Here is a 26,023-nt window from a genome sequence, read left to right on the forward strand (position 1 = left end):
TTTTTTAAGCCCTATAAGCCTATAACCTTGTCCCTGAGCTATCATAAAACGAATCCGTCGAAATACGTTGTGATTCACTATTAATTGCTCAGAGCTTTGAAATTGTTAAAAGATATACCGTAATATTATATTATTCGAGGTTGCTATTTCATCGGCAGACATTTTTATCTTTGTCTAGGGACTGGGTTCTAATGATAGTTTATATTCACTACCTGGCTACCGACAAAGCTATCACAAACGTTCGATATTTCATCTTCTTTGCAAATGGTTTACAGGCGAATTAACGATTTTTTTTCTTTTCAGAGAATGAAGGAGATTGGAGTAGATTACAACGCGTAGTAAATAATACGGTGTAATAAAAATGAAATCGAGCAAAACAGTTTGATAATTATGAGTATGTGGTACCACCTTGTGGTAATACATCTACTTAGACTGATATACAACCTCTCAGTTTTAGTGAGTAGAACACCGTCATCTATATCTATCGATATTCGCAGTAGTTAGTATAAGAAACAAACGAGTTTCTATGAACTATTTTACTCGATGTTTTTCGTCTATACAAATTATAAAACTTTAACCCTGCTTTTAAGAGGTTTTCAATATTTCTTCACTTATCAGTATCTTAAAATTTTTAGGATTGATCAAACTTCTTAAAACTTTTAGGGTTAATTAATTATGTTTGGTTGAGTGTGCGCCAAAAGGTGAGTCAGTACACAAACACACATATCATGGTCTTTAACTAGCACGTAAGTTATGAAACACTTGATTTGAGTGATGTTTTTCTTACAAATGCAGCATGCTATCTACTGATTTTTTTAAGAGTGAAAGCAAAATTAAGTATTGCAACGTTCTTACATCTACAATATCCAGTGGAGACAAGACCTTTTATTCAATACCAAGGCTCACTAGGCCTACTGGGGTAGGACAGGCTTAAGCTGTTAGAATGTGAACTAGAAAAGAGCTAAATTAATTTAAGTTATTATATATTTTAGTTTTGTCTTTTACAAATGTGACTTTTAGTGGAGGTATTAATAATATATTATTATTTATTTGTTTTATTTGTTACACCGATTCATCCTCCGATCAAGCGGTAATTGTGCAGACTTATTAGGATAACAAACCGGGTTTTGATACCCGTGGTCGGCACAGCAGAGATAGCCAGCCCATTCTGTGGCTTTGTGCTTAACATCTAATAAAGTAGCACCGATTACTTATTTATTATTACCACTGTTGTTCTGTTTGGATTAAGAAGAACTTGTGAACTAAGAAAGACGGTCTTACCTTAAGCTATTATCAATACATCTAGACCACATTTTACAACAGTTTACAACATATTTGTTTTGTACGTAATTTGTTAGAAAATGTCTAATTTTTTCTCCTTTTACACCAGTTTCTAATAGATATGTTCTTTTTGTTTGGTTGGGTGTAGCCTATAAGTTAGTGTGCTTGGAACTGTGAATACGAGGATTCATGATTTGCGGCCCGCTACCGCCAAAACGCGCTCGCTACACGACGGTTTGTCTGCATTATAAAAGGGACAGTCAGAATCCCGTTATTCGATCAGACAAAATTCTCTCAAGAGTTAGCGATATGCGATAATGGCTGGTTGGTTTCCCTTTCGTTTGTCAGTTCGAAATTATGGACGTCTAAGTACAGATGGCAATTTGTGTAACATAGTGTGAAAATGTTGAATTAAACAATGATCCTCTTTGGCCATATAACTTAAAAATGGAAAATAACTTTTGTTTCATCGTAAAGCTGTGTATTGAATTGTTTCTGCCAAATATATGTAACAAAGTTCAAAACCGCAATTCTATTGTTATAAGTCGTTAAGCTTATCGCTGAGCCGAGGTAAAAAGAAACATAAAACATTAAGTACACGACACTATATCGTTGTTTTAATGAGGATTTTGTTGTATTTCTTTGTTTTTGTTAAGACACTTTTTCCTTCACTTTTTAAATTTTATTTTCTTATAGGCCGTTCGTCCCTTGTCTCGAACAATCCAAAGGTCGCTGTTAACCAGTTGATACTGTTAGCTGGTCGAACCTAGGTCATCAGAATTAATAGTATAACTGTTTAAAAATAATCAGTGTGAACTAAATGATCTTTGATTAGTATAGACTGTTAAAAGTGTCAACTTTTCAGGCACAGCAAGAGTTTTCCACTGATACAAATATTTTCACTGAACAATGGTGAGTTGCTTTCTTTATTGTATTTCCAGAAGTATTGTTACTGATTTCCATCAATTTACGTAAATATTTCAATAACCCAAATGTTTAGGCCTCCACAAGCACTGTTATTGATTTCCATTATTTTACGTAAATATTTCAATAATTGAAATACTGTTGTTCACACTTCCACAAGCATTGTTATTGATTTCCAGTATTTTAAATAAATATTTGAATAATCGAAATATTGTTGTTCAGAAGTGAATTATAAGTTGTTGTTTTTTGTAAATAACAACTAGAGCACTGTCCGTTTATGAGAAGGCCCGGCATGGCCAAGCGTGTTAAGGCGTGCGACTCGTAATCTGAGGGTCGTGGGTTCGCATCCCCGTTGCGCCAAACATGCTCGCCCTCCCAGCCGTGGGGGCGTTATAATGTAACGGTCAATCCCACTATTCGTTGGTAAAAGAGTAGCCCAAGAGTAGGCGGTGGGTGGTGATGACTAGCTGCCTTCCCTCTAGTCTTACACTACTAAAGTAGGGACGGCTAGTACAGATAGCCCTCGAGTAGCTTTGTACGAAAATTCAAAAAAAAAAAAAGTTTATGAGAAAATACTGATACACGTAGAACAGAATTTCTTATAACACTATTCCATCCTCTTATATTGAACATACAGTAGCCTTCCCTCCCATAACTTTCAGAAGTTTCTGACTCATAACCTCAATTTCAGGCAAAATTTATATAGCTCTCCCCTTCTGAAAAATCTCTCGTACGTCTACAGTTTTAAGTGCAGGGAAAATGTCAGAGTTGACTCAATCCTTTAGTGACAAAAGTAAATTTATTTTATATCCATGATTTATTATTACGTTGCCAATATTTTACAATATATAGTAAAGAAAAATATAGCAAACATTAATTTATAACTTTTAAATCATAAATGTTTCTAACTTGTAGTCTCAACAGCATTAGGTTAATGAAACACAATTTTTCTCTGGAAGCTTTTTTTAAATTTATTATTTCATATCTAATTTATAAGACTTTTTAAAGATTCTAATATTCGTTAAGTACATCAACTGATTACATTGCAAATTTTATATTCTTCGCATAGGAAATAACGTTTAATTGAAGAGGCTTACATTAATAGGCTAATACAATATGTTTCCGCCATGCAATCCCAACATTGCCAATTCTAACACTAGAAAATTGGTGAAAAACACAGAAAAATCAAAAACTGTTTACATCTCTGTTTGGGACCTGCAAAACAGTATCTTTCTACCAAATCCCAAGTAAGGTTTTTGATATACACGTGAACTGTTCACGGAAACACTGGTTTTCACTTTCTTCGCTGAAACATTTAACATGACAAAAATTCCAAAATTGTGTATATCTCTGTTTGAGTCCTGCAAAGAGTATCTTTGTACCAAATTTCATGTAAATGGGTTAAAACAAGGCTGAGTAATTGACCAAAACCCCTAAAATTATGGGTTTGGTTAAACTTTTGACACCCTAAAATAACCAAAAATTGACATCTACTTCATTTTCCTGTGTATACCTATGTATAGGACGTGTAAAAAGGTATCTTTGTATCAAATCCCATGTACATTGGTCGAAATACGGCGATGTAATTGTCTGAAACCCCTAAAATTGTTTTTTGTGATATCCTTACCCTTATCTTATTGCTAAAAATGGGAAAGTCCACCATTTTGGGTCTGTCAGTGTGTGGAACCTTTAACAAAGTATCTTGTACCAAATCCCATTTAAACTAGTCAACATACGGACAGGTAATTGATCAACCCCCAAAAAAAAATTATTCTTTCTTTTTAACTCTGATACCACTAAAATATTCAAAATAAGCAAAACCAACTTTTTTATGTCAGTAGTTTGGGTGCCTGAAAATGTATAATTATATCAACTTTCGGCTAGATTGCTGTGAATGTAACCGCATATGAACCACATATATACAATTACGGGTTGTTTGATATTTCGCTCAGTAAAATTCAAAAAAGCCCTAAATAGAAAAAACGAAAAAATATTCTGGGCGTATTTGACAAAGGTATAAATAACGCCGTCAAAGTTCAAGTTAATCCGTTTAGAAAGGGAAGAATCGCATTCAATTGAAAAGCGTTTGGAAGAAGAAAAAAGAAAGAAACAGTAGAAAAACAGTTTGTATCTACGGAGACGTAAGAATCACATATAGATAATGTTCTACGTTATCAGAAATACGTGAATCGTCAGCCAGTAATGAATGGCCTTATTCTCAGGAAATTTCACGTGAATTCCATGATGCGCCTCGACATGTGGCTTATAAATGTCAGCTAATTAAAGTAAAAATGAAAGGGAAAATCACTCACGGACTTTAAAAAGAAAATGTGTTGAATGTAACGTGCAGTATATCCAAGTCAATTCAGCGTACGTACATAATCTCGTATTGAAATACTGAATGTAATTTGTACTTAAGAAACAGTAAGGGTGCTAGTGTAGAAATGAGCAAAGTCATCCATAATTAATCACTTCTCGACTTATACAAATCTTCAAACTTGTTCTGACATCAAGTTTTCTTTGTTTGTTTGTAATTAAGCACAAAGCTACACAATGGGTTATCTGTGCTGTGCCCACCACTAGTGTCCAAATTCGTTTTCTAGCGATGTAAGTCCACAGACATACCGCTGCATCACTGGTGAGGTGCTGACATTAAGTATGTCACAAAGTTTCTCAATAACAGTTCATAACTGTGGCTTTTATATCCTCATAGAGCGCGAGGAACGCGATGTTATTTTGTGAACTGGCTGTACTGACTAAGTTATTCATAATAACTATGAATGGAAGACGTCGACTATCACGGTGGCGTGAAAGGGTGAAGATCATTTTGAAAATCTTCCCATGAAGTAGCGAATTGTGCTACTCTTATTTACTTGAGAAGAATAATTGAATTAAACTTGAATATCTATCCTTCCAACTAAAGAGTGGTTAACAAATATTGTGAACTTGTTATATAACTGCTTTGGGCTTGATCCATCTTCAGATTTCTGTTGCACTGATAAGATTGTTTGGAGAAAAATAACCTCTTTCACGATCATGCTGATCCAATACACCTCTTGTGTTGTATTTGATAAGAGCTTCAAACAAATAAAGTCCAGAATCTGACCTGAGCAGCCCATAGCGTGAAACATTTTGATTGACGAACCACGAAATAGCACTCAAATGAGACAGTTTTTCAAAAGGAATGACAATCTTTTCTATCAGATGTTTGCAATTGTTAATAAAGGAGTTTAAGCTGCGAACCCATTTCCTATGAGAGTGGATCTTCAGCAGCCAAACATAGCATCTCTTCTGAGAACTATTCCACACTGTTTGGTAATACAATATACATCTCTTCAGTTACTAAAAAGAACTTTATTCACAGGTCGTTTTGCCTTCCTTCTATCAATGAGAATATTGTTTACTTTTACTTTTCATCTTTTAGGTTCTTACCGAATTCACAAAGATAAAACAAATCGTATATGAGTAAATTACCTGGCCATAAACAAGTACTAACACTACTCTGTTCAATGAAAACAAGTCATTTTTCGTGTTGCAGCAGGTCCTTTTGATAGTCCGGACTTCAAGTATAACCATTTTATTTTGAACACGAGGGATACCTGACCACCAGCACAAACTGAATAATATAACGTCCGTTTCAAAATCATTGAGAATTTCAATCCGAAACGATTGTTTGGTTTTAACACAAAGCCACATATTATGATTCTTTATCCTTCCATTGCTTACCCACTGGGGGAATCACTCAGAAACAAAAAATATATAGAGTTCTGAAAATTACTAAGAACGCATACGTTAAATGTTTCGATTACATCGGTTGTATCCAGTAAAGTATGCCTTTGTATCTGTTCTTTTTGAAGTTTTGTTACAAACACTTGGGATTATTTATAAAATATACAAGCTATACAGTTTTTTTTGTCATAATCAATGAACATATTTTATACCTGAATTATTACTAACGGAACAACTGTAATTTAACAGTGTTGACCAACAAACTAGAATATTTCATTTCAAGATCATTAGCGCGAATATTCAGTTGCGCAAGTGTTTTTATATTATGAATCATGGTATCTTATACGACAAAGTAAAAATATGAATTTCTTTCACTTAGTAACATTTCAATTTATGACATGAAAGTAAGTACAACAGCATTTAAATCTGATGATACTGGCCTAGTATGGCTTGGTGGTTAGGATAGTTCGAATCCCCATCACCAAACATGCTTGCCTTTTCAATTTTGGGGTGACGGTCACTCCCACTGTTTATTGTTAAAAGAGTAGCCCAAGAGTTGGCAGTGGGTGGTGAAGACGAGCTGCCTTTTCTCTAGTCCGTTATTGACGTATTAGAGAACGATTAGCGCCGAATCCCATCAGTAGCTTTGTTTGAAATTTAAAAAACAAATTGATGACATTAAATCCAAATATATTAAAAACACTAGAAAAGCTCAAATAGAAAAACTAACTAAATTATTTCGAAGACACAATGATTAATATACATTTTAAAATAAACGTGGCAGAATAATTTACGACTTACCTGTACGTTTTGTTTGTTTAAGTGCGCAGCTATATAACGGGCTCTTTGTGTACTACCCACCGCGGGTATCGAAACCATAATTTTAGCATTATGAGCCCTTAGACTTATCACTGAGTCACCAGAGGCTGTATGCACATGCTAGTTGCTGAGTTGGTTGTGAGTCCAAGTTCGCTGAAATATCGTGTTTATATTCATAAAGGCCAAACAAATCCAAAATAGTGTATTGTTAACATGCTCACAATCACAAAAACCAAAAAATCCAAATTAACGTATTGTTAACATGCTTACAATCACAAAGACCAAACAAATCCAAAATAGTGTATTGTGAGAAACACGTAATGAAATTTGGAACTACATTTCAATAATTATTGATCTAAGTGGAGTCATATCTTCAACAGAATCCCTTTATTTGTTCCTTTCATTCTCATTCGTCACGAGTTTCTGTCATTTCATTTTAAAAGAAATGTTCGTGTTATTTTAGCTAGACAATAAAGTTACAGAACTGCATCTGACATGAAGACCCAACGCACTTATCTAACTTGGCAAGGAATTCGTGTGAGTTGATAAAAATAGCGCACGCATATGTACAGATGTGACACACAATCCTAATGTTCAAAACACTCATGCATACCAAAAGAGGTGACAGAGGATTTCTTACCACATCTGGAGTAAAATATGAGTGAAACAAAACAGCTTTACGGTGGTTTCTTACACATGCAAAGAAAAGGTTAAAGAGCACCAAAGAAAACCATGTGAGTTACGGTGTGTTTCTATAGCCCTGCCGTCCGGTTTCTCATCAGAGAAATAAACTAACATAAACAAACACAAAAGCTTACAGAGCAAACGTTTTGGAAATTAGTTGAAGAAGTATATTGTGACGTAAACACTCGCTCTGCTAATAATGTGCCTGTTAAGAAAACACAGATCTGTGGGTTTTACGACTTTATTTGGTTAGGTTTGTCTTGAACTTCGCAAAGAACCGTGCCATTAACAGCCACACACACACACATCAATTATTGGTATACTGTGTCATAAGGATATTTTCTTTCGTAAAATATGTTCAACTGACGTCGGAATACAATGTCTATTTTATCTATGGGTTGCTTCTGGGACACCATGTACATTTATCCCCCTGCTGGGATAGTTGTAAGTCTACGAATTTCCAACGCTAAAACCAGGAGTTCGATTTCCCTCGGTGGATGCAGCAAATAACCCGATATGGCTTTGCTATAAGAAAACGAACACACGCACATCCTGTACAATTATCACATAAACAAATTCGCTATTGTAATATTTAATTATTCATTAACATCTGAGACACTCACTAAAATGGAGGCCCGGCATGGCCAGGTTGGTCAAGGCGTTCGACTCGTAAACTGAGGATCGCGGGTTCGATTATCCGTCGCACCAAACATGCTTGCCATTTCAGTCATGGGGGCGTTATAAAGTAATAGTCAATCTCACTATTCGTTGGTAAAACACTAGCCCAAGAGTTGGCGGTGGGTGGTGATAACTAGCCGTCTTCTTTCTAGTGTCACACTGCAAAATTACGGACGGCTAGCGCAGATAGCTCTCGAGTAGCTTTGCGCGAAATTCAAAACAAACAAACAAACCCACTAAAATGAACATTCTAAAGTAGATATTGATATAAAAAAAAAGGTCAACATGGATGACCAGCAAAGAAAGTTATGTACTTGAATGGGTCAAAGCGAATAGTATAGTATGTATCCGAAACGATCTTCCACATTTAAAAATATTTCTCTTTTTCACATATTTTTCATCAGAAAATTGCAAATGCGTGCTGTGGTTGATCCGATTACTTCAGATTGATTTATAGGTAATAATCACTTTTAAGACTTGTTGAACATTTTAATTCACAACAGTGTGCGGATTCAATTTCAGACTGACCATCGACTTGGACACAACAAACACAGTACTGTACAAAACATTATTTATATAAGGCGTTTTTTTTACAACAATTATTATAACGTGAACGCTCTTTACAAATTGTAAAACAAAATTAAAAATCACCATAATTCTATTTTTTTGTTACGATATGAAAAACATGTTACCACAATAAGATATATTTAACTTGCCTACCTGTTTTCCTACAAATAATTTAACATATTGTGAAAGTTTTGTTGATTCATAGAACTTTCTTGACTTCTTTTTGCTAAACGGATATAGAACCTCAAGACAACATATTGAGTGTTACGGAACCCTTCAGTTGATAAGGGAGAGTGTCAGAAACACATACTGCCCAGAATAGGAAACACCTGTACATGTCTACTTGGTTTGAAAGTAGATAGTTCAAAAGGGCAGTTGTGAAGTTGATTAAAACGAGAAACTCTATTGGGATGAGGCTAAACATATCAATTGGAAGAGACGGTAATCCGTAAATGTTCGTTTGTAACACATGGTGCCATCCATTCGAATATCTTGAAGTTCAATAGCTTTTCTGTATATGCACAATCTTAAGCCTTCTTTTAATGTAGTTTACCGTTTGTTGTGATTCATCAGCTGTAAATGTTTAATTTTTATAATTATTATCTGTGTAGTAAATTTCAGTTGATACAACTCTTTTACAGGAAACCTGTTATGGGTCCCTTACAGAATCTCAAGTGAGAGGTAAGTTTTTGCGTTCTTTTTATAAATTATATTTCTCAGTATTTTTTACAACTACGTTTTCAGTCGTAGCCTATTTATTGATTTTTCTATTTATTTCGCTCACAGTCTCCTCTCTGGTTAGAATTTTAACTGAAATATACTCGGTAAAGACAGGTTAGTTATTGGTTACTTGGTATCACACGACTAGAAAGTAAACGAAAGAACAAAATCTCGAGGTTTAAGAATGTCTGAACTTCACTGAAAAGTAAACAGAGGTATATAAAACAAGAAGTTGTAGAGAAATGACTTGTTACTAAAACGAATGGTTTTGTCTGTTTTTAATTTCACGCAAAACTACATGAGGACTATCTGTGCTAACCGTCCTTAATTTAGCAGTGTAAGACTAGAAGGAAGGCAGCTCATCATCACCATTTACCGCCAACTCTTGGGCTACTCTTTTACCAATGAATAGTGGGATTGACAGTCACATTATAACGCCCCCACGGCTGAAAGGGCAAGAGAGATGAGAATAATTGCTAAAAAAGAATATTTGGTGGAAAGGTCTGCTTGATTTTGATATTGGAGCAAAGCTCTATTAGATTGTTTCTAATTTTTAACGGATAGCCTACAGAGCTGGTAGTCAGTCCACAGCATTATTATAAACTTTAAGAGGATATTGGAATTTGACCTTTTCTATTACAAAACACCCACGGCCTGAAAGTTCAGAACACGATTTTGCGCAGTAGATCGTGAAACATGATCTTTTGAATTAACAGTCTGCAACTCTAACCATGCCAAGACTAGCTGAGAAGGAAAAACTCATAACAAAAAATAATCTTGAGAACGAGTTAAACAAACGAAAGACAACTACAAAATATTGATATTATTGTTTAGTTGGGTGAGGATCAGAAACTTAAAGCCCTACATGGCCAAGTGGGGGCACTCGACTAAAAATCTGAGGGTCGCGGGCTTACTTCCCCGCTCACCGTGGGGGCCTTATAATGTCATGGTCAATCCCACAATTTTTTGGTAAAAGAGTAGCCCAAGAGTTAGTGATGGGTGGTGATGACTAGCTGCCTTCTCTCTAGTCTTACAATGCTAAATTAGGGTTTGTTTTGTTTTGAATTTCGCGCAAAGTTACACGATGGCTCTCTGCGCTAGCCGTCCCTACTTTAGCCGTGGGCTACTATTTTACCAACTAATAGTGGGATTGACTGTAACATATAACGCCCTCACGGTTGCAAAGGCAAATATGTTTAGTGTGACGGGGATTCGAACCCGCGACCCTCAAATTACGAGTCGAGTACCTTAACCGCCTGGCTATGCCAGGCCAGGCCACTAAATTAAGGACGGCTAGCACAGGTAGCTCTCATGTAGCTTTGCGCGAAGTTGAAATCAAACAAACATTTGACATTTAGTAATAATCGTCCAGCCTTCCACCTTTGAGGTTTGTTGGTTGTATTTTTTTCTTTTACAATATATGCACAATCCAATTTGCACTGTTGCTTAAACACGTTGAAAGAAACTTTATTTGCACAGAAGTTTTTCACAGTTCTTCTCTGTGGTAGTTTTCGTTTCGTTATAAAATATTCTAATTTTGAATAAGTTATTTATAACTACAATTATTCTTCTACTCTGATGTTTTCGCACTTTAATTTTTAATTTTATATCTTAAAACTTTTCATCTATAAGTGTGGATTGTTACGAGTTTCGGTTTTAATGTGACCTTGAGTTATAAAAATAAAGCATCTTTTTCTTGGCCACATTTCCTTTTATACCGTGGTTTAGCTGAACACAGCGCCACCCCAGTCAAAATTCCAAACTGATTCACTACGTATATACTCCTTATGTGAAACAAAAGTTCATTGTTCACAATTCCATGGCTTGTTGTTCGCACGTTGCAAGAACCGTCAGACGATATGTCGCCACCATTTATATAAGTTCCTCTATCCACTTGCCGGTGTATTATAATTTCCGAGTCCTTTAAGCTTCAAGGTCTTGAAGTGCGTACAACTTTATAAAAGGCAATATTTTGGGGGTCGAGGATCATGAAATTAGAGCATTTTTATTTTATTTTGCCAGTAACTTGACAATATAAGTAGTTATATAACTAGATGAAAACTGAAAGATAAGATATTTTAATTAAGATTAATGGTCGTGACGTTTAAAGCATTGGAAAGTTTAAGAGACAGCAGTCGTCTACAGATATACAAGTAGACACTAGTGTCAGCATACGCTTAAACTTAGAAAAGCACTTAAAACCGTCACGAACAACAAAAGCCGTTAAACTTTCAACCAAACCGTTTACATTAGAATAATTCTCTTTTGTTGACGGTCATTTCCTCTTTATAAAATTTTAACCGCTTCACTTGAATTACCCGTGGTTTTTGCTTGTTTTATTAAAACCTTCGGGTTTAATGCTGATCCGTCGGGGAGTTATCTGTGGTGAAGTAAAGAACACAGTGGATAGCATAATAAAAAGTGATAGTGCAGTATCAAATTACACAATAACTATATCTGTGATTCAAAATAATGGTTTCTGGAAATAGTTTTAATTTAGTCTGTTGTAATAATATGTTTAATAAACATAAATTATTTCAAACTGTCAGATTGAAGGCACGTTTTAGTTCCTTCAACTTCCTGCACACAATACTGCCTCTACCGAATTTTAATAGAAATGTTAACTAAAACTTTGCCTTCTTTTATTTTTCACATACTCAGAACTCAAAGCTGCGTTTGGTTTGCTCGATAAGAACCAGGATGGTCGGGTGAATGCCAGTGAAATAAAATGCATGTTAGACAACCTCGGCATATGTTTGACGGATGCCATGGTTCACCATCTTGTTCAACAAGCAAGTAAAAGAGGTTAGTTAATATAGTTCGTATTCACTGTTATTTTACACAGAATGCCAGTTAACTTTTGACTGATCATTCAGAAAACGAATGTTTAAAAGTTTTATTATTTGCTCATGAAATCTGATGTTAGCTATATTTATAATATTTTTATTTAGATTCTTGTTGGCCAGTCAGTGAATTATTTAAATACTAAGTTATATACTTTGATTAGTAAGCTAGACAGTGAGAAATTTAACGTTTTCGCGAAGAAAAAATTAATCAATTAGCGAAGAAATTATGCATTTAAGTTTAAAGGTAAGTTAGGCATACATTAGCATCAGAATTTCTGTTGTATAATGTTTTTGAAGTCAGCCCTACAAGTGAACTTAGCGTGTAATTAAGCATAGAAGAAATAATAAACTAATTTGCTGTTGTTACATGGACTGGATTTGATTTAACTTTGACTAAATAATCCTAAATACCCCGTACAATTATAAAACACGTTACCCCACCAGTTTACGATGTCTGTCACTAGGTTTAACCTTTTCAGTATTCACGGTCGAGACAGTTCTTCTGTTGTTTTTTTGTAAAATACCAACTTGCTGTTCACTTAAGTTCCGTACGAAATAATTTTATGCTGAGAAAAAGCATACTATTTTAAATTACCTTACAAGTCTTTATATAAAGGAAATAAATAAATACTGTATTATTTGGAAGTGAAGACCCCAATTTATGATACTATAAAAACAGACCATTTCTAAACACAGCAGTTTCAACTGAATAATATAAATAATTTTTTCCCCTTTGAGATAATTTTTATACTATGAAATATACCTTGAAAACAGTAAAATTTAAATGAATAGTTAGTGACAAACCTCCTTGTTTATCTTATGGGTAAAACAGGAAATATAAAATTACTGCTATTAACTATTATTAAAATATTATAATTTACTTGTTTACTAATGGGGAGCTGCTAAGTGTGATTATGATTGTACAATACCTAGAATGTTCATGTATATTAATAATTGAGAAACTTCGTCAAATATTCAGAAGCAAGAGCATACATTACTTCTTAATACTAGTAGGAAGTTAACTAGTTCAGTCACTCTAACACGTCATGTTGTGGTTCCCTGACATGTGCTCGTTGTGGTAGCAAGGACCACGATGCCAATGAGTGTGAAATGGACCCACATTGTGTCAATTGCAATGGTTCTCACCCGTCCTACTTTCGTTCTTTCCTTAAATGGTTGGAAGAAAAATAGGTTTAGCGTTTGAAAACGACTCATTACATTACTTTTCCTGAGTCTCGAAAATTGTTTTCCACCACTTCATCTCGGACATATGCTGTTGCATTTCGTTCCACAACTACAGTAGGATTGCAGACAGATCTCTCTGTGCCTCCAAGAGAATCGTTCTCAAAACAAATGAAAAGCCTTTTGACCTCCATGGCTAATCAACTTCTACACCCATCTCTGTTCCTCCCACACATTTCAACAAACCCCAAGATCTTCATACTTTGGTTCCCGGTACAGGCATTTCTTCGGATACATCTTTTTCTTTCACTCCAAGATGCAAAACAGTCATTCGTTCGCGTCCTCAGTCACTGGAATCCCAATAACAAAGACCTGCCCAATTGACCCAGGGCAGGATCCATGGAGGTAGATAGACCTCCATCGAATAAGGACAGTAAAGATAAAAGACGTGGTCGTAAACAGAAGGATTCTCCAGTCATTTCGCCTATGCGTCATTAAAAATGGCCACCTTGATACAATGGAACTGTCGAGGTTTACGATCTAATCTAGATGACATCAAAACACTGATTGCTTCCTATCATCCTGTATGTCTTTCCTGACAGGAAACATTTCTGAAACCTGCCGATACAGTCACCTTTCGGCAGTTTTCTTTGTACAGAAATGACAGGCTGTGTGATGGACGAGTACATGGATGAGTAGTACTGTTGGTTGATCAGCATGTGCCCACCCTGTCTTTGTCACCCAATACACCCTTGGAGGCCGTAGTCATCCGTGTTTCCTTGGGTCATACCATCACTGTTTGTTCTCTCTACCTGCCACCTGGAGAGACATTTGATCAATCAGACCTTGATGATCTCATTGAACAGTTGTCGTCTCCCTTTCTAATCCTGTGGGACTTTAATGGACATCATCCCCTCTGGGGAAGTGCTGATACTGATAGGAGGGGTCGCTCTTTAGAGTGTATGCTCTCTGATCACAACCTTTCTCTTTTCAATACTGGTTCTTCTACTTATTTCCACGCACCTAGTCAGTCCTTTACTGCTATTGATATCTCTGTTTGATCCCCTTCATTATTCTCCCATTTTACATGGACGGTTGACAATAATCCACGAGGCAGTGGTCATTTTCCTATACTTTTGAGAGAGACTGGCCGTGATCGATGCCACCCAACCCGCGTGCCCCAGTGGAAGTTGTATCAGGCAGACTGGTCCACTTTCACTACTCTTGCAGAACTTAATTCTGCCATCGTCTGTCAGCCATCAATAGACTAACTGTATTATACAAGCAGCTGCTCAATGTATTCCTAAAATTTCAACACGTTTTCCACTATATCCTCGTCCGTAGTGGAATCCTGCCTACCACATGGCACGGAAGGCTCAAAAATGGGCCTGGAATACTTTCCGTAGATATCGCACACTTTCAAACTGCATCGCTTTCCAGCGGGCCCGTGCACATGCTAGGTGGGTAAGACGTCAAAGCCAGAAGGAATCTTGGATTAAGTTCACAACTGGCATATCTTCTACCACCAGTTCCAAAGTCATATGAGACAGGGTTCGAAAGGTCAGTGGCCACTACACTTCTGCCCCCTCTCGATCTTACTCTCTGATGGCCAGGAAGTAGCTGATATCTGGAGCACCGCCGATACTCTAAGTGAAAGCTTTTGCCGGGTATCTGGCACTTCTTCTGCTTGTTCCTCCACCTTCTTGGCCATCAAGACTCGGGCAGAGCAATCACCTCTTTCCTTTCGAACTGATTGTTTCTATGACTATAATTGTCCCTTTACACTGGTGGAACTGAAAATGGCCCTTCATCGGTCTGGCAGTACATCTGTTGGACCTGATGATGTACACTATGACATGCTGCACCATCTATCTCCTGCTTCTCTCGATGTCCTTCTAATTGTCTTTAACCGGATCTGGCAGGAGAAGGTTTTTCCTGATGCCAGGCACCAGGCTATTATTTTACCTTTCTCTAAGCCAGGGAAAGATCCCAAGATTCCTTCAAACTACCATCCAATTGCTTTGACGAGCTGTCTCTGTAAGACCTTAGAAAGGATGGTTAATGCTCGTCTTGTTTGGTTCCTCGAATAAAACAACCTCCTCTCGTCCACGTAGTGTGGGTTCCGACGACAGCACTCCACCACGGACCACCTAATTCGACGTGAAACATCAATCAGAGAAGCCTTTCTCAAGCGCCAACGTCTTGTATTAATATTCTTTGACATTGAGAAGGCTCGTGACACAACATGGAGGTATGGCATTTTGCGAGTCCTCCATATATACGGGTTACGTGGCCATTTACCCATTTTTATTTAAATTTTTTTTATGGACAGGAGATTCCAAGCTCGTGTGGGTTCGACACTTTCCCGTTCTTTTCTACAGGAACTGCAGTGCCTATTCCATACATGGACTATGGTTCTGTATTCAAGGCTCGGCAGTCGACTTGGAGTGAGCAACGCGAAAACAAGCTTTTCCAAAAAAAAACCTATATTGGATTTTGGCCGTCTTGTTACCATAAGGATCGGAAAGAGGAAGTTGTTCTAACTAGACTACGCATTGGTCACAGTTTTTTAACTCATCGTTTCCTTTTATCTGAAACTGATTCACCAGTGTGTAGTCTGTGTAACACTCGGGGCATTATAAGCCACATTTTACTTTCTTGCCATCGTTACGACTCTCCACGACGGCACCATTTTAAACATGTTCTGTCCCAAGGTTTGCCCATAACATTATACAGTGTTATTGGTGACGGTAGCACTGTCCACCTTGATAAAATTGTTTTTTTAAGGCCATTAATATTGTTATTGTCATTTAAGTGTTTTAGTCATTAAACCTTTTTTATTGTGGTTCCCTTTTAAGAATCACAATCTCTCTAGTTCGATTTGAAAGTATAAAATTGGTGTAGCATTAAATAACTCTACACCAAGACTGGAAAGGCCAACGGTGACTGACGGTGGTTCTTGTACTTACCTGTTAGTCTTCCTGGCGGGTTATGATAATTACCATTATGCTACAGAAAGTCATTTATAACTTCTCTTGCTGTGGTTTCTCTCTTAACATTGTAGACTAGATATCAACATTGATTTTATGCTATTTATGTTTTTAAATGCTGTTTTACCTTCATCTCCTTTTATGAATTTTACTACATTTACTTTAGTTTTACCTTTTTACCGGACATTTGGCGCAAACAGACTAGCTGCTTTATACCATGAAACATTAAATCAACCAACCAACCAATCTACGAAGCGCGTCCAGATAAAATATCGTAGCAAGCCTTTCCAAATTTTCTGCAAATTTGGATAGTTTTTTCTTTCCTCCATACCCTGTTCCAGAATTTTTTTCTGGCTGTTTCTTTCTGGTAATAGCTCTCCAAACTTGTCAGATAAAGTAGTCATCAATGCTTGATAGTTGTCACGAAGGTCACTGAACGTTTTCAAAGTTGGTTGTATTAAATAAGCTCATTGTTTACTACTGCACCAGTTAACTCTATAAGTGATCAAATTGAGTTTTGTACCTTATTATCGTGTCTCTGTTTCTTCACTGGTCGATGTTAAGTTGGACATCTGCAACTGCATTTAGTTAGGTCATGGCTGGAAGGTCTTTCAGTAACAGTTGGTACAGCAGTAATAATAATAGATGTAGACCAGTTAGGTTTTCCTATACCATATACTGTAGCAGATTGTGTTTGGGTTGGAGCCAATGCAGAAATAGGTATAACTGGCTTCATCTTTGCATTTACTGATTTGTTTCCCCGATGTTTTATACAATCATTGATGTTCTTTTCTATTTCGTCCATTTCACCATTACAACCTTGGTATTCTTTAGTTTTATCATTACAGCCTGTCTTGACCTTTTTGATGCCCTTCTACATTGTCTCAAACCTTTCACTGTACGTCCTTTTAACATTCTCAATATTTTCATCGATCTTCACTTAGATATATTTATTTTAATTCCTCCTTTTCGTACCTCTTAAATTATTGTCACTTGTCTCTTCACCATCTTTCAAATTTCTGTTTCGTTCCTTTAGTTTCAGTTTCTTTATTCTATTTTTTCATCTCTTTTTTTTTTTTCTTCATCCTATCCGCGGCCTCAACTGATCCTTCAATATCATTACTTGACCTGACGGTTGCTATCTTCAACAATTGAGAATCTATTGTAAGTATATTCTAAGTTTTATTCTTATCAAAAGAAATCCCATTTCTGGTACCAAATGTTGTCAAATAGTTCTTTAACAGAGGCCGCCCTCTCAAATTATTAAGTGAAAATATTTCGTCCTGCAGTGCAGTAACAGCTACACATAGTTTATTTCCTTCTTTAACAATATTACAAGCCGGAACGATTTGTAATTTTTTAAGAGCTACGTTGCGCAGATAGCGCTCGTATAGCTTTGCGCGAAATTCAAAGCAAACGAGAATTAAGTTTACAACCACGCTAATTGTAGTGCAAAATATAAACAAAAACTAGCTTACTTGTTCTACTTTGCTAAATAGCAAAGATTAATAACAACCCTTTTTTTTCTAAAATAACCCCTTTGTTTAAAATAACTATTGATCTCTAGGCTTTTCATATCCTTTTATATGACAAAACTGTGTTCTAGAAAGTTCTAGGACTTGCATGAACTTAACGTCACATTACATTATCACAAGTTAATAGCTTTCTCTCTCTCTCTAAATCCTGGCATGGCCAGGTGGTTAAAACACTACTCGTAATCCGAGGGTCGAGGGTTCGAATCCCTGTTACACCAAACATGCTCGCTATTTCAACCTTGGGGGTGTTAGTGTTTCGATCAATCCGAGTATTCATTGGTAAGAGTAGCCCAAGAGTTGGCGGTGGGTGATGATGAGTAGCTGTCTTTCTTCTAATCTTACACTGCTATATTAGGGACAGCTAGCGCATATAGCCGTCTTGTAGCTTTGCGCGAAATTTAAAATAAACCAGACTTTCTTTGTTGACTCTAAATGTCTTAGATTCTTCAAATTGTTTGAGAAGCTATGAAATAGTTTGGTCTCTCTGGTTGATTATCACATATTAAACAGGATATACGAAACTCAGTTTAATTTTCACAAGTTTCCTTTTTTTAATTTTTACAGAAGACGGCCTCATAAGTGAGGACGAATTTTTATCCTGGATGGCCCATCACCAGAACTCGATGAAGGATGACGTCATGGAAGACCTTCTCGCTGCCTTTAGAGTCTTCGATAAAGATAGAAACGGTTATATTACACGAGTAAGATTCACTGTAATTCAAATACAGCTATTGCCGTTGAACTCAAGTGTTAATGAATGACATTACAGTTTAATTCATATTCGTAATACCTACTCGTTATAATGTTTTCGTATGACTTCTCTGGTTAAGGAAATAATCCAAACACTGCTCTTACCCATTACAAATATTATTGTCAGTGACTAAGCGTATGAATTATGGTACACACTTCTTTCTCATCCATTAAAATTCCACTTATGCTCATCAGAATTGGTGTTTCGTTTGCTAGTTTCGTATGTGCTTGTAGAGAAATCAAAAATTTCGAGGCATTATTTCTACAAGCTCCCAACGAAAGTTCAAGATATTATATAATTTGTCAGAACATTTGCCCCATGTGGCCGAAATAAAATTTCAAAATATATTGTTTTATGGTTTATGGAAATATTCCAGATGCTACCTTGTTTTAGTGCCAAAACGATATTTAAATATATTACCTTGTAATTTGTGTTTAACCTTGTATGCCTACAGCGTATTACTGTTGTTAAAATAAAATACGAAGTTGTTTCAGAACATTAATTCACTTCAGAAGTAGGCGTTAATATAAAAGCGAAATATGTGTGAAACTTACTACTTTTACAACGTTTGAGAGAAACTTGTTTGTGGGAAATATTCACTAACGTTTTACAACATGAGGTAAAACTAACTTCTGAAACCGCTCAAAGAAACTATTTTAGACCGAATTTTATGCTTAAAGCAAATAGTAATCCACAAATGTTTATCTTGAGCTGGAGAGAGACTAAAACACTCCTCTCTCGACGAAGCTGTTCTAGAAGGATCTTCTGCAAATCTCCGCGCGTGGGAGATGACAAAAATACGCCATCTTCAGAAACAGTTAACCATCAAGTAACCCTGAAAAGGAAAAAACAATATTTTAAGATATAAGTGGTATTTCGGGCGTTCAAGAGTCTGAGAAGGACCTCTTTTTGCTTTAGGTGGCGTAAACATTTTTTTATTACGTTCAAACATAAACTATATTCATCTGCGGCCTTGTTATTTCCAACTTTAAAAAAACTCCGTTAACATTTCCTTTCGAAATAAAATTTATGAAATGAATGTTCTTTTCCGCGTGAAAAACTGTTCACAATTATGATAGTAACGTTTAAAAATAAAAGCAATAACGCTTTAACCTAATACGTCTGTAATTATTAATATTTCATGTTTCCTCATCATAATAATGCATCTTTTCATCGTTACTTTGGTAGGATGAATTACGAGTTGCTATGGAAATGATCGGTGAACATATGTCAGACGTGCAACTGGATGACATGCTTAAAGCGATAGACATTGACAATGACGGGAGAATTAACTATGAAGGTATTGTATTGACTTTCTAAACTTCAATATACAGAGCATATTTCTGAAAGATATATTATAATTTACCCCAAACGAATATTTGTTTTTTTTTATATTTGTCTTCTTCAGAATTCGTTCGGATGTTGCTGTGAAAAGACAGTGGAATAGACTCCAACTGTTTTGGAAACGCTAGACTGACATCGCTGAATCCAATTTGTTAGACTTTATAGAGAACATCTGACATGGGTTAACCTGTGGAGTTTTTGTTTTTTCTAGCTCTAAACCTTACTGGCATTATAAAAACCTTTACGCATACGGTAGAATATTTTGAATGTTGATTAATTTTCTGTTTCAGTACAACACCTTTCACTTGATCTCTATTAAACAACCGTTTGAAAACGCTACTTTTCAAATAACTTGATTAATTAGCCCGTGATTGCTTTGCTTGATTTTCAAGATCATAGTTTTAGAAAATTCCATCCACCCATCGACGTTTGGTTTGGATAAAATGTCTAAATATTTGCAAAAATTATATGTAACCCAGATTTAGAAAATATATATTTTGCTAGATAAAATTACGTACTAGTCAAAACATTTCATCTGTTAACAAATGTATTACTTTTTAATATAGGTCTAATTGTAAATCTTACAAATGTGTAGGTTACAGCAGTTGAAAAAACAAACGATATTATCTACATATATCTCATATTAAAACAACTTTTTCACATAAGATGGATGTTTATTATTTGTATAAATTGTTTTATATTTATATATGTCAAGAGGTGGCGCTAGCTTAAACGCAAGCACGCCTCGAGTTTCTATATTATTGGAAAGTTTTTTTTATTCTTCAATGACCGTACCTTTTTAATACTTCAAACTAAAGCGGGTAATTTTTATGAAGATTGTGATATGTCACAGCGTTCAAGAATATGTACAGTAATTTAATTAACCGTGTTTGAAAAACAAATAACTGCATTTTAGTGATTTTAGTAAAAACCTGAAAGGATTATTTAAAACAGTTGTAAGAAATTACATTAGTAGACAGTAATTTTAAGTGATATGTAAATACTTGTGTGTTAATTTAAGTATTAACACTCATAAAAATGAGCAAACTGTTAAAAGTATTAATTTTATTGTAGCAAAGACATTTTGCAACATGTCCTTCCTGATAAAAGTTTGTTTAATTGGGAGAAAAAAAATCACTTTTGGTTTACGTGGTAATAAATTATAAGGTGGCGCCATCTTTTTGTTTTTCGTCATTCAAAAAATATTAAACAATTAAAGGAAATATTAATTTTTCTACCACAAAATAGTTTCAAACTGATCTCATAAATATCCTGTCATATGTGAATATTTCTATATATTCGGACAGATGGCGCAAAGATCGCAGTTAGTGAATTGATAGTTGTCCAATTTAACTTCCAGATCATTAATTTAATAAAAAGACGGTTACCGAAATTGTCTTTCTTTTCTCAAAATTCAAGTGTTATACAAATTTAACTCGATTATTTAAGCCTTATGATTAAGAAAATATATCTGAAGCAAAAAATGTTAATACAAAAGGCTATGAAACAGTTTAATTAACATTTCACTGCAATCATCCATCATCGACTTCCTGAAAGTTATCGATAGAGTTCATATACAATTATTTGGTTTAGCAAAGGATTGTTGAAAAAAAAATAGATTAATGCATCTTATGTTTACGTGTATATATGTGTAATACTTTTGTGTGTGTCTTCTACAATGCAGCTGGATTTTCAAATAGGTTTTCTCATTCAAGTAATATGGTTTCTGCACTGTCTTTATCATACTCTTCCTTTGTACACGGTTCATATAAATTCTCAAGTTTTAATTATTGCGAGTTATTTGGCAGGGTCTAGCGTATCATCTGAACACTGAGATATGTTTTCAAATATCCTCGGATTACATGATACAGAATTTTAAGAGATTTAATTAACGTACGAAATAATGTAAAAAGTTTGTTATTTATAAAGAGAAAAATAACGTTTTCATGTGAGGAAGAAATTTACGAAAATTTTTTTCTTCTGATTGCAAAGATCTTCTAACATTATACGAAAAGTTACTTTGATTTATTTTGTTTTTGATGGCTTATTGAATACTGAGACAATTAATAACTACAATAAGTGTTGGCGAAGCTGGATTCCTATAGCTCCTACTAGTTGCTAAGTTACCTCTACTGTCGTAGAAAGTTTATCACTGTGTTTTACATAAATTTACACAAAAGCTAACTACGTTGATTGTGGAAACCTTGAACAAAACGACATCAGAAAATACGTAAGTCATAATATTTTAGAGCTGCCATTGGAACAGTTCTTAAAATAAGGATCAGATTTGTTTGTGTTTGGTCATTTTCAACGTATTCCTTACGTCGAACACAATGATGCACCGTATGCAAAATAAGAAACGAATCGCGTTCCACACTTATCTGAAATGGAACTTTACATTTTACGACTAAATAAGGAATGATTTCGTAAAATACGTAACGTATGGCAGACTCCGTATATTCCCATGCTACAACTATGTACGGTGTACTTGAACTTCGTATTCGAAGACAGACAATATCGGAGCTTGTCAGAATTTATAAAACGGTGTGAAGAATACACGAGTTATAAACTCAAGGATAAAACAAATAGTTATGATTTTTTTTTTTTTTTGGTTACTTATAGAAAAGCTATAATTTTGTGGAAGATTGTATTTGATGTATATTCTCACCGCTATTGCTTCTTCAACTTGTAGATTTATGTATTTAGTTAATAATTTATTCTGATATTTTCAAGTAGTTTTTCTAAAGGAATAAAGATGTATTTAATAAGCTTCAGTGGTGTAACAGCTACTACCAAACATGATTTTAACAATTTCTTAGTTATTTTCCTTTGTAAATAAAAATATCTGCTTATCTTTATTTATTTATTTTTCTTAAATTCCCATGATTTGTTTATTTGTTCGTTGTTAAGCACAAAGGGACGCGATACGCTATCCATGTTATGCCCACCACGGGTAACACGATCCGATTTTTAGCGTTATAAGTCTTCAGACATACCAGTGAAAAACTGTAATTTTTATGGTCATTCCGCTGGTTTTGTGTTTAATTGTTTAATTAGGGAGATTGTATTGATAGCGAGTTCGTGTGTTTTTAAGCGGTTATGAACGTGACACTGAATTATTTTTTATGGGTATCGAAAAACAGTTAACAATATCTGGAAGTGAATACCATTGTTTAATTTCTGTTGTGTATATTAGTGTATAGAGGGCGTATTGATACTAGAAAAAAACGACCTTATAGCGTCAAAGCGTTTTTATTTTACTTTGTACTGAATTTCGCGCAAAGCTACAACATAGCTATCTGCGCTAGCCGTCCCTAAATTAGGGACGGCTAGCACAGATAGCCCTCGTGTATCTTTGCGCGAAATTCAAAAACAAAAACAAATATTTGGGAGTAGTAAACCTTCATTTTTCTTCATGTTTTGAGATGAAGTAATTAATATATGTGTAAAAATACCAAAACGATATTTAATAATTAAAAAATGTTAAAGATTTTTTTTAAATATTCAAATTCAACATATTCTTTCTATGAGGTCATCCCTTAAGTAATGTCCGATTTCAGGTTCAGAAAAAGGGAAGTGATTTCAAACACTTTTAATGTTATTTAATCAATAATGTATGTTCCATTATTATTAATTACTTCCTGCCAACGATTCAGAAGCTTCTGAATGTCACTTCTATAAAATTCTTCTGGTTTGGAGGAAAAGAATGTAGAGAGAGTAGTTTTGACATCTCCATGTGTTCCAACCTCTTTTACATCAAGATAGTTCTGCAAACTTCGGAATGGATGACAATCAGATGGGACAAGGTCTGGAGAATAAGGAGGATGTGGAAGTTCTTTCCCAGACTAGCTCTTCAATTTTTATAGATGTGATCCTAACTGTATGGAGCTGTGTAATATCCTTGTGTAACACAAAACCTGTACAATTGATCAAAGTAGGCCTCTTTTCTCTCAGTGCAACATTCAAGCACTCTTAACTATTGACAATAGAAGTCTGATGTAATCATTACAATGAGTGGTAGTAATTCAAAGTGAATCACACCAACAATATCTCGCCAAACGCTTAACAAGACTTTCCAAGGTGGAGGTCCATTTTGGGCTGTGGGTTAGCCAGTATACCTGCACTGAACCATTGTCTGCGGCGCTTAATATTTTTATAAAATATCCGTTTTTCATTTCCAGTCATGTCCATTCTTGTTCTTAGGTTGACTTCTATCAAATCTTGGAGGACCCATTTTCTTAGCTGTTGCAAATGACTGTGAACTGTTGAATGGGTTGAATTAAGCTTCTGTGCTAGTTCTTCAACTGTTATAGCGCAATCTTCTTCAAGTGTAGCCAGCAGAAAGTCATCATTAAACTCAACAGGACAATCTGAACGTGGCCCATCACTTAAACTGTAGTCACCTGATCTGAACTACTGAAACCACCTTCGACATTTTCTTTCACTGAGAGATTCCACATAATAAATACCTTGAATGTTTCATGTAGTTTCTGCTGCACTATTGCCTTTTTTAAATTCGTAAAGCATTATATGCCTAATGTGCTCCTCAGACACATCCATCTTCATAAGGGTTTATTTGATTAATGATTTGAAAAACTGGAGTTGGCTTAGTTTCTTTTATTTGTCTGAACAGTTTTATACACATCCTACTATATATTTTAGTCATTAAAGCCTTCTACAAAGACAGAAATGATGATGTACTTTCTGTATTAAATTTTCGGACATTATTTATCGGATGACCTGATAGAAAGAAAAGGTTAGCTGCAAGTAAAAAATCCAAGTTGTTTCACAAAGAGTAATTACAGAAAAACATAAGAAATTTGAGTTAACTGATATAACAAGATATTTTAAACGATTATAAAATTTCAATGAAGTTGGTGAAACAGGAAATTAGGACATAGAAAATGATGTATTAGAAGACGTTGGCTGAAAATGTAAAAATTAAAAATAAGGATTTCTTTATAAGCATTAAAGGTTAACAAATGTTAGGATGGGGTAGGATAGTTAAGGAACAATAAAGGAAGACTTGCATTTGATGACTGAGAAAGCTGGATTTTAAAAGTTTGTTTTTCCTTTGAGTTTTACTAGTAAATACGTAAGCAGTATTCCCATCTGAATGAACTGAAACGACATCAAACAAGATAACTTCATTAATTTCGAGCTTGTTTGTTTGTTTTTGAATTTCGCACAAAGCTGCTCGAGAACTATCTGTGCTAGCCGTCCATAATTTAGTAGTGTAAGACTTGAGGGAAGGCAGCTAGTCATCACCACCCACCGCCAACTCTTGGGCTACTCTTTTACCAACGAATAGTGGGATTGACCGTCACTGTTTAAGGCCCCTCACGGCTGAAAGGGCGAGCATGTTTGGTGCGATGGCGATGCAAACCCGCAACCCTCAGATTACGAGTCGCACGCCTTAACACGCTTGGCCAGGCCAGGCTACGACCTGGTTAAGAAAGAAATTGGAAAGTTTAAAACACGATAAGGCTCCCGAATCAGATAATATTTCCCCAAGGATTTTGGAGAAGATTAAAGACTGGATGTTTGAGAAACTTACTACTATTTTTGTTACTCTTGCATAATAGGCAGGTACCAGAGAATTGGAAGTTACCTTGTGTAACTCTTCCTTTCAAAGGAGATAATAAAAATTGTCCCAGTAACTATAGAACCATTTAGTCTTACATTTGTTATGGGAAAATTTTCAGAAAGTCTGTTGAAAGAGGCTTTGCAAATTCATTTAACAAAGTTAAAATTTTATTAGATATTATTAGACATTCTTTTGACATTCTTTGTAAAGATTACTGTTTATAAAGATGAGAGTCGGGGTGTTGGTTTGGTCTACCTAAATTTCAGAAATCATTTGGTAAGGTGCCACTTAAGAGGCTTGACAAAAATCTTTCCTATAGGTGTAGAGGATAAGTTAGAAACTTGGATAGTAGAGTAACTGAATGGAAGAAAAGCAGAGAATCGTAA

General features: G+C 35.3%; 1 protein-coding gene and 1 long non-coding RNA gene across 2 annotated transcripts in view; one reads left to right on the forward strand and one right to left on the reverse strand.

Annotated features, from left to right (window-relative positions):
- Positions 1-7,223, reverse strand: part of LOC143239816 (uncharacterized) — a 71,595-nt gene extending 64,372 nt beyond the window's left edge. Inside the window, exon 1 of the long non-coding RNA XR_013021393.1 lies at positions 6,736-7,223. This is a non-coding gene — a long non-coding RNA (uncharacterized LOC143239816). The remainder of the gene's footprint in view (positions 1-6,735) is intronic.
- LOC143239815 (calcium-binding protein E63-1-like) overlaps positions 1-22,908 on the forward strand; it is a 32,989-nt gene extending 10,081 nt beyond the window's left edge. The window contains exons 2-7 of the mRNA XM_076481355.1: positions 1,978-2,193; positions 9,324-9,363; positions 12,064-12,207; positions 18,520-18,656; positions 19,895-20,006; positions 20,115-22,908. Of these exons, the coding sequence (XP_076337470.1) occupies positions 2,191-2,193; positions 9,324-9,363; positions 12,064-12,207; positions 18,520-18,656; positions 19,895-20,006; positions 20,115-20,137 (459 nt within the window). The 5' untranslated portion in view covers positions 1,978-2,190 and the 3' untranslated portion in view covers positions 20,138-22,908. The remainder of the gene's footprint in view (positions 1-1,977; positions 2,194-9,323; positions 9,364-12,063; positions 12,208-18,519; positions 18,657-19,894; positions 20,007-20,114) is intronic.
- Positions 22,909-26,023: the final 3,115 nt, after the last annotated feature.

The sequence above is a fragment of the Tachypleus tridentatus genome, chromosome 13 (genome assembly GCF_004210375.1).
Source record: "Tachypleus tridentatus isolate NWPU-2018 chromosome 13, ASM421037v1, whole genome shotgun sequence".
In the NCBI taxonomy this organism is placed as follows: domain Eukaryota; kingdom Metazoa; phylum Arthropoda; class Merostomata; order Xiphosura; family Limulidae; genus Tachypleus; species Tachypleus tridentatus.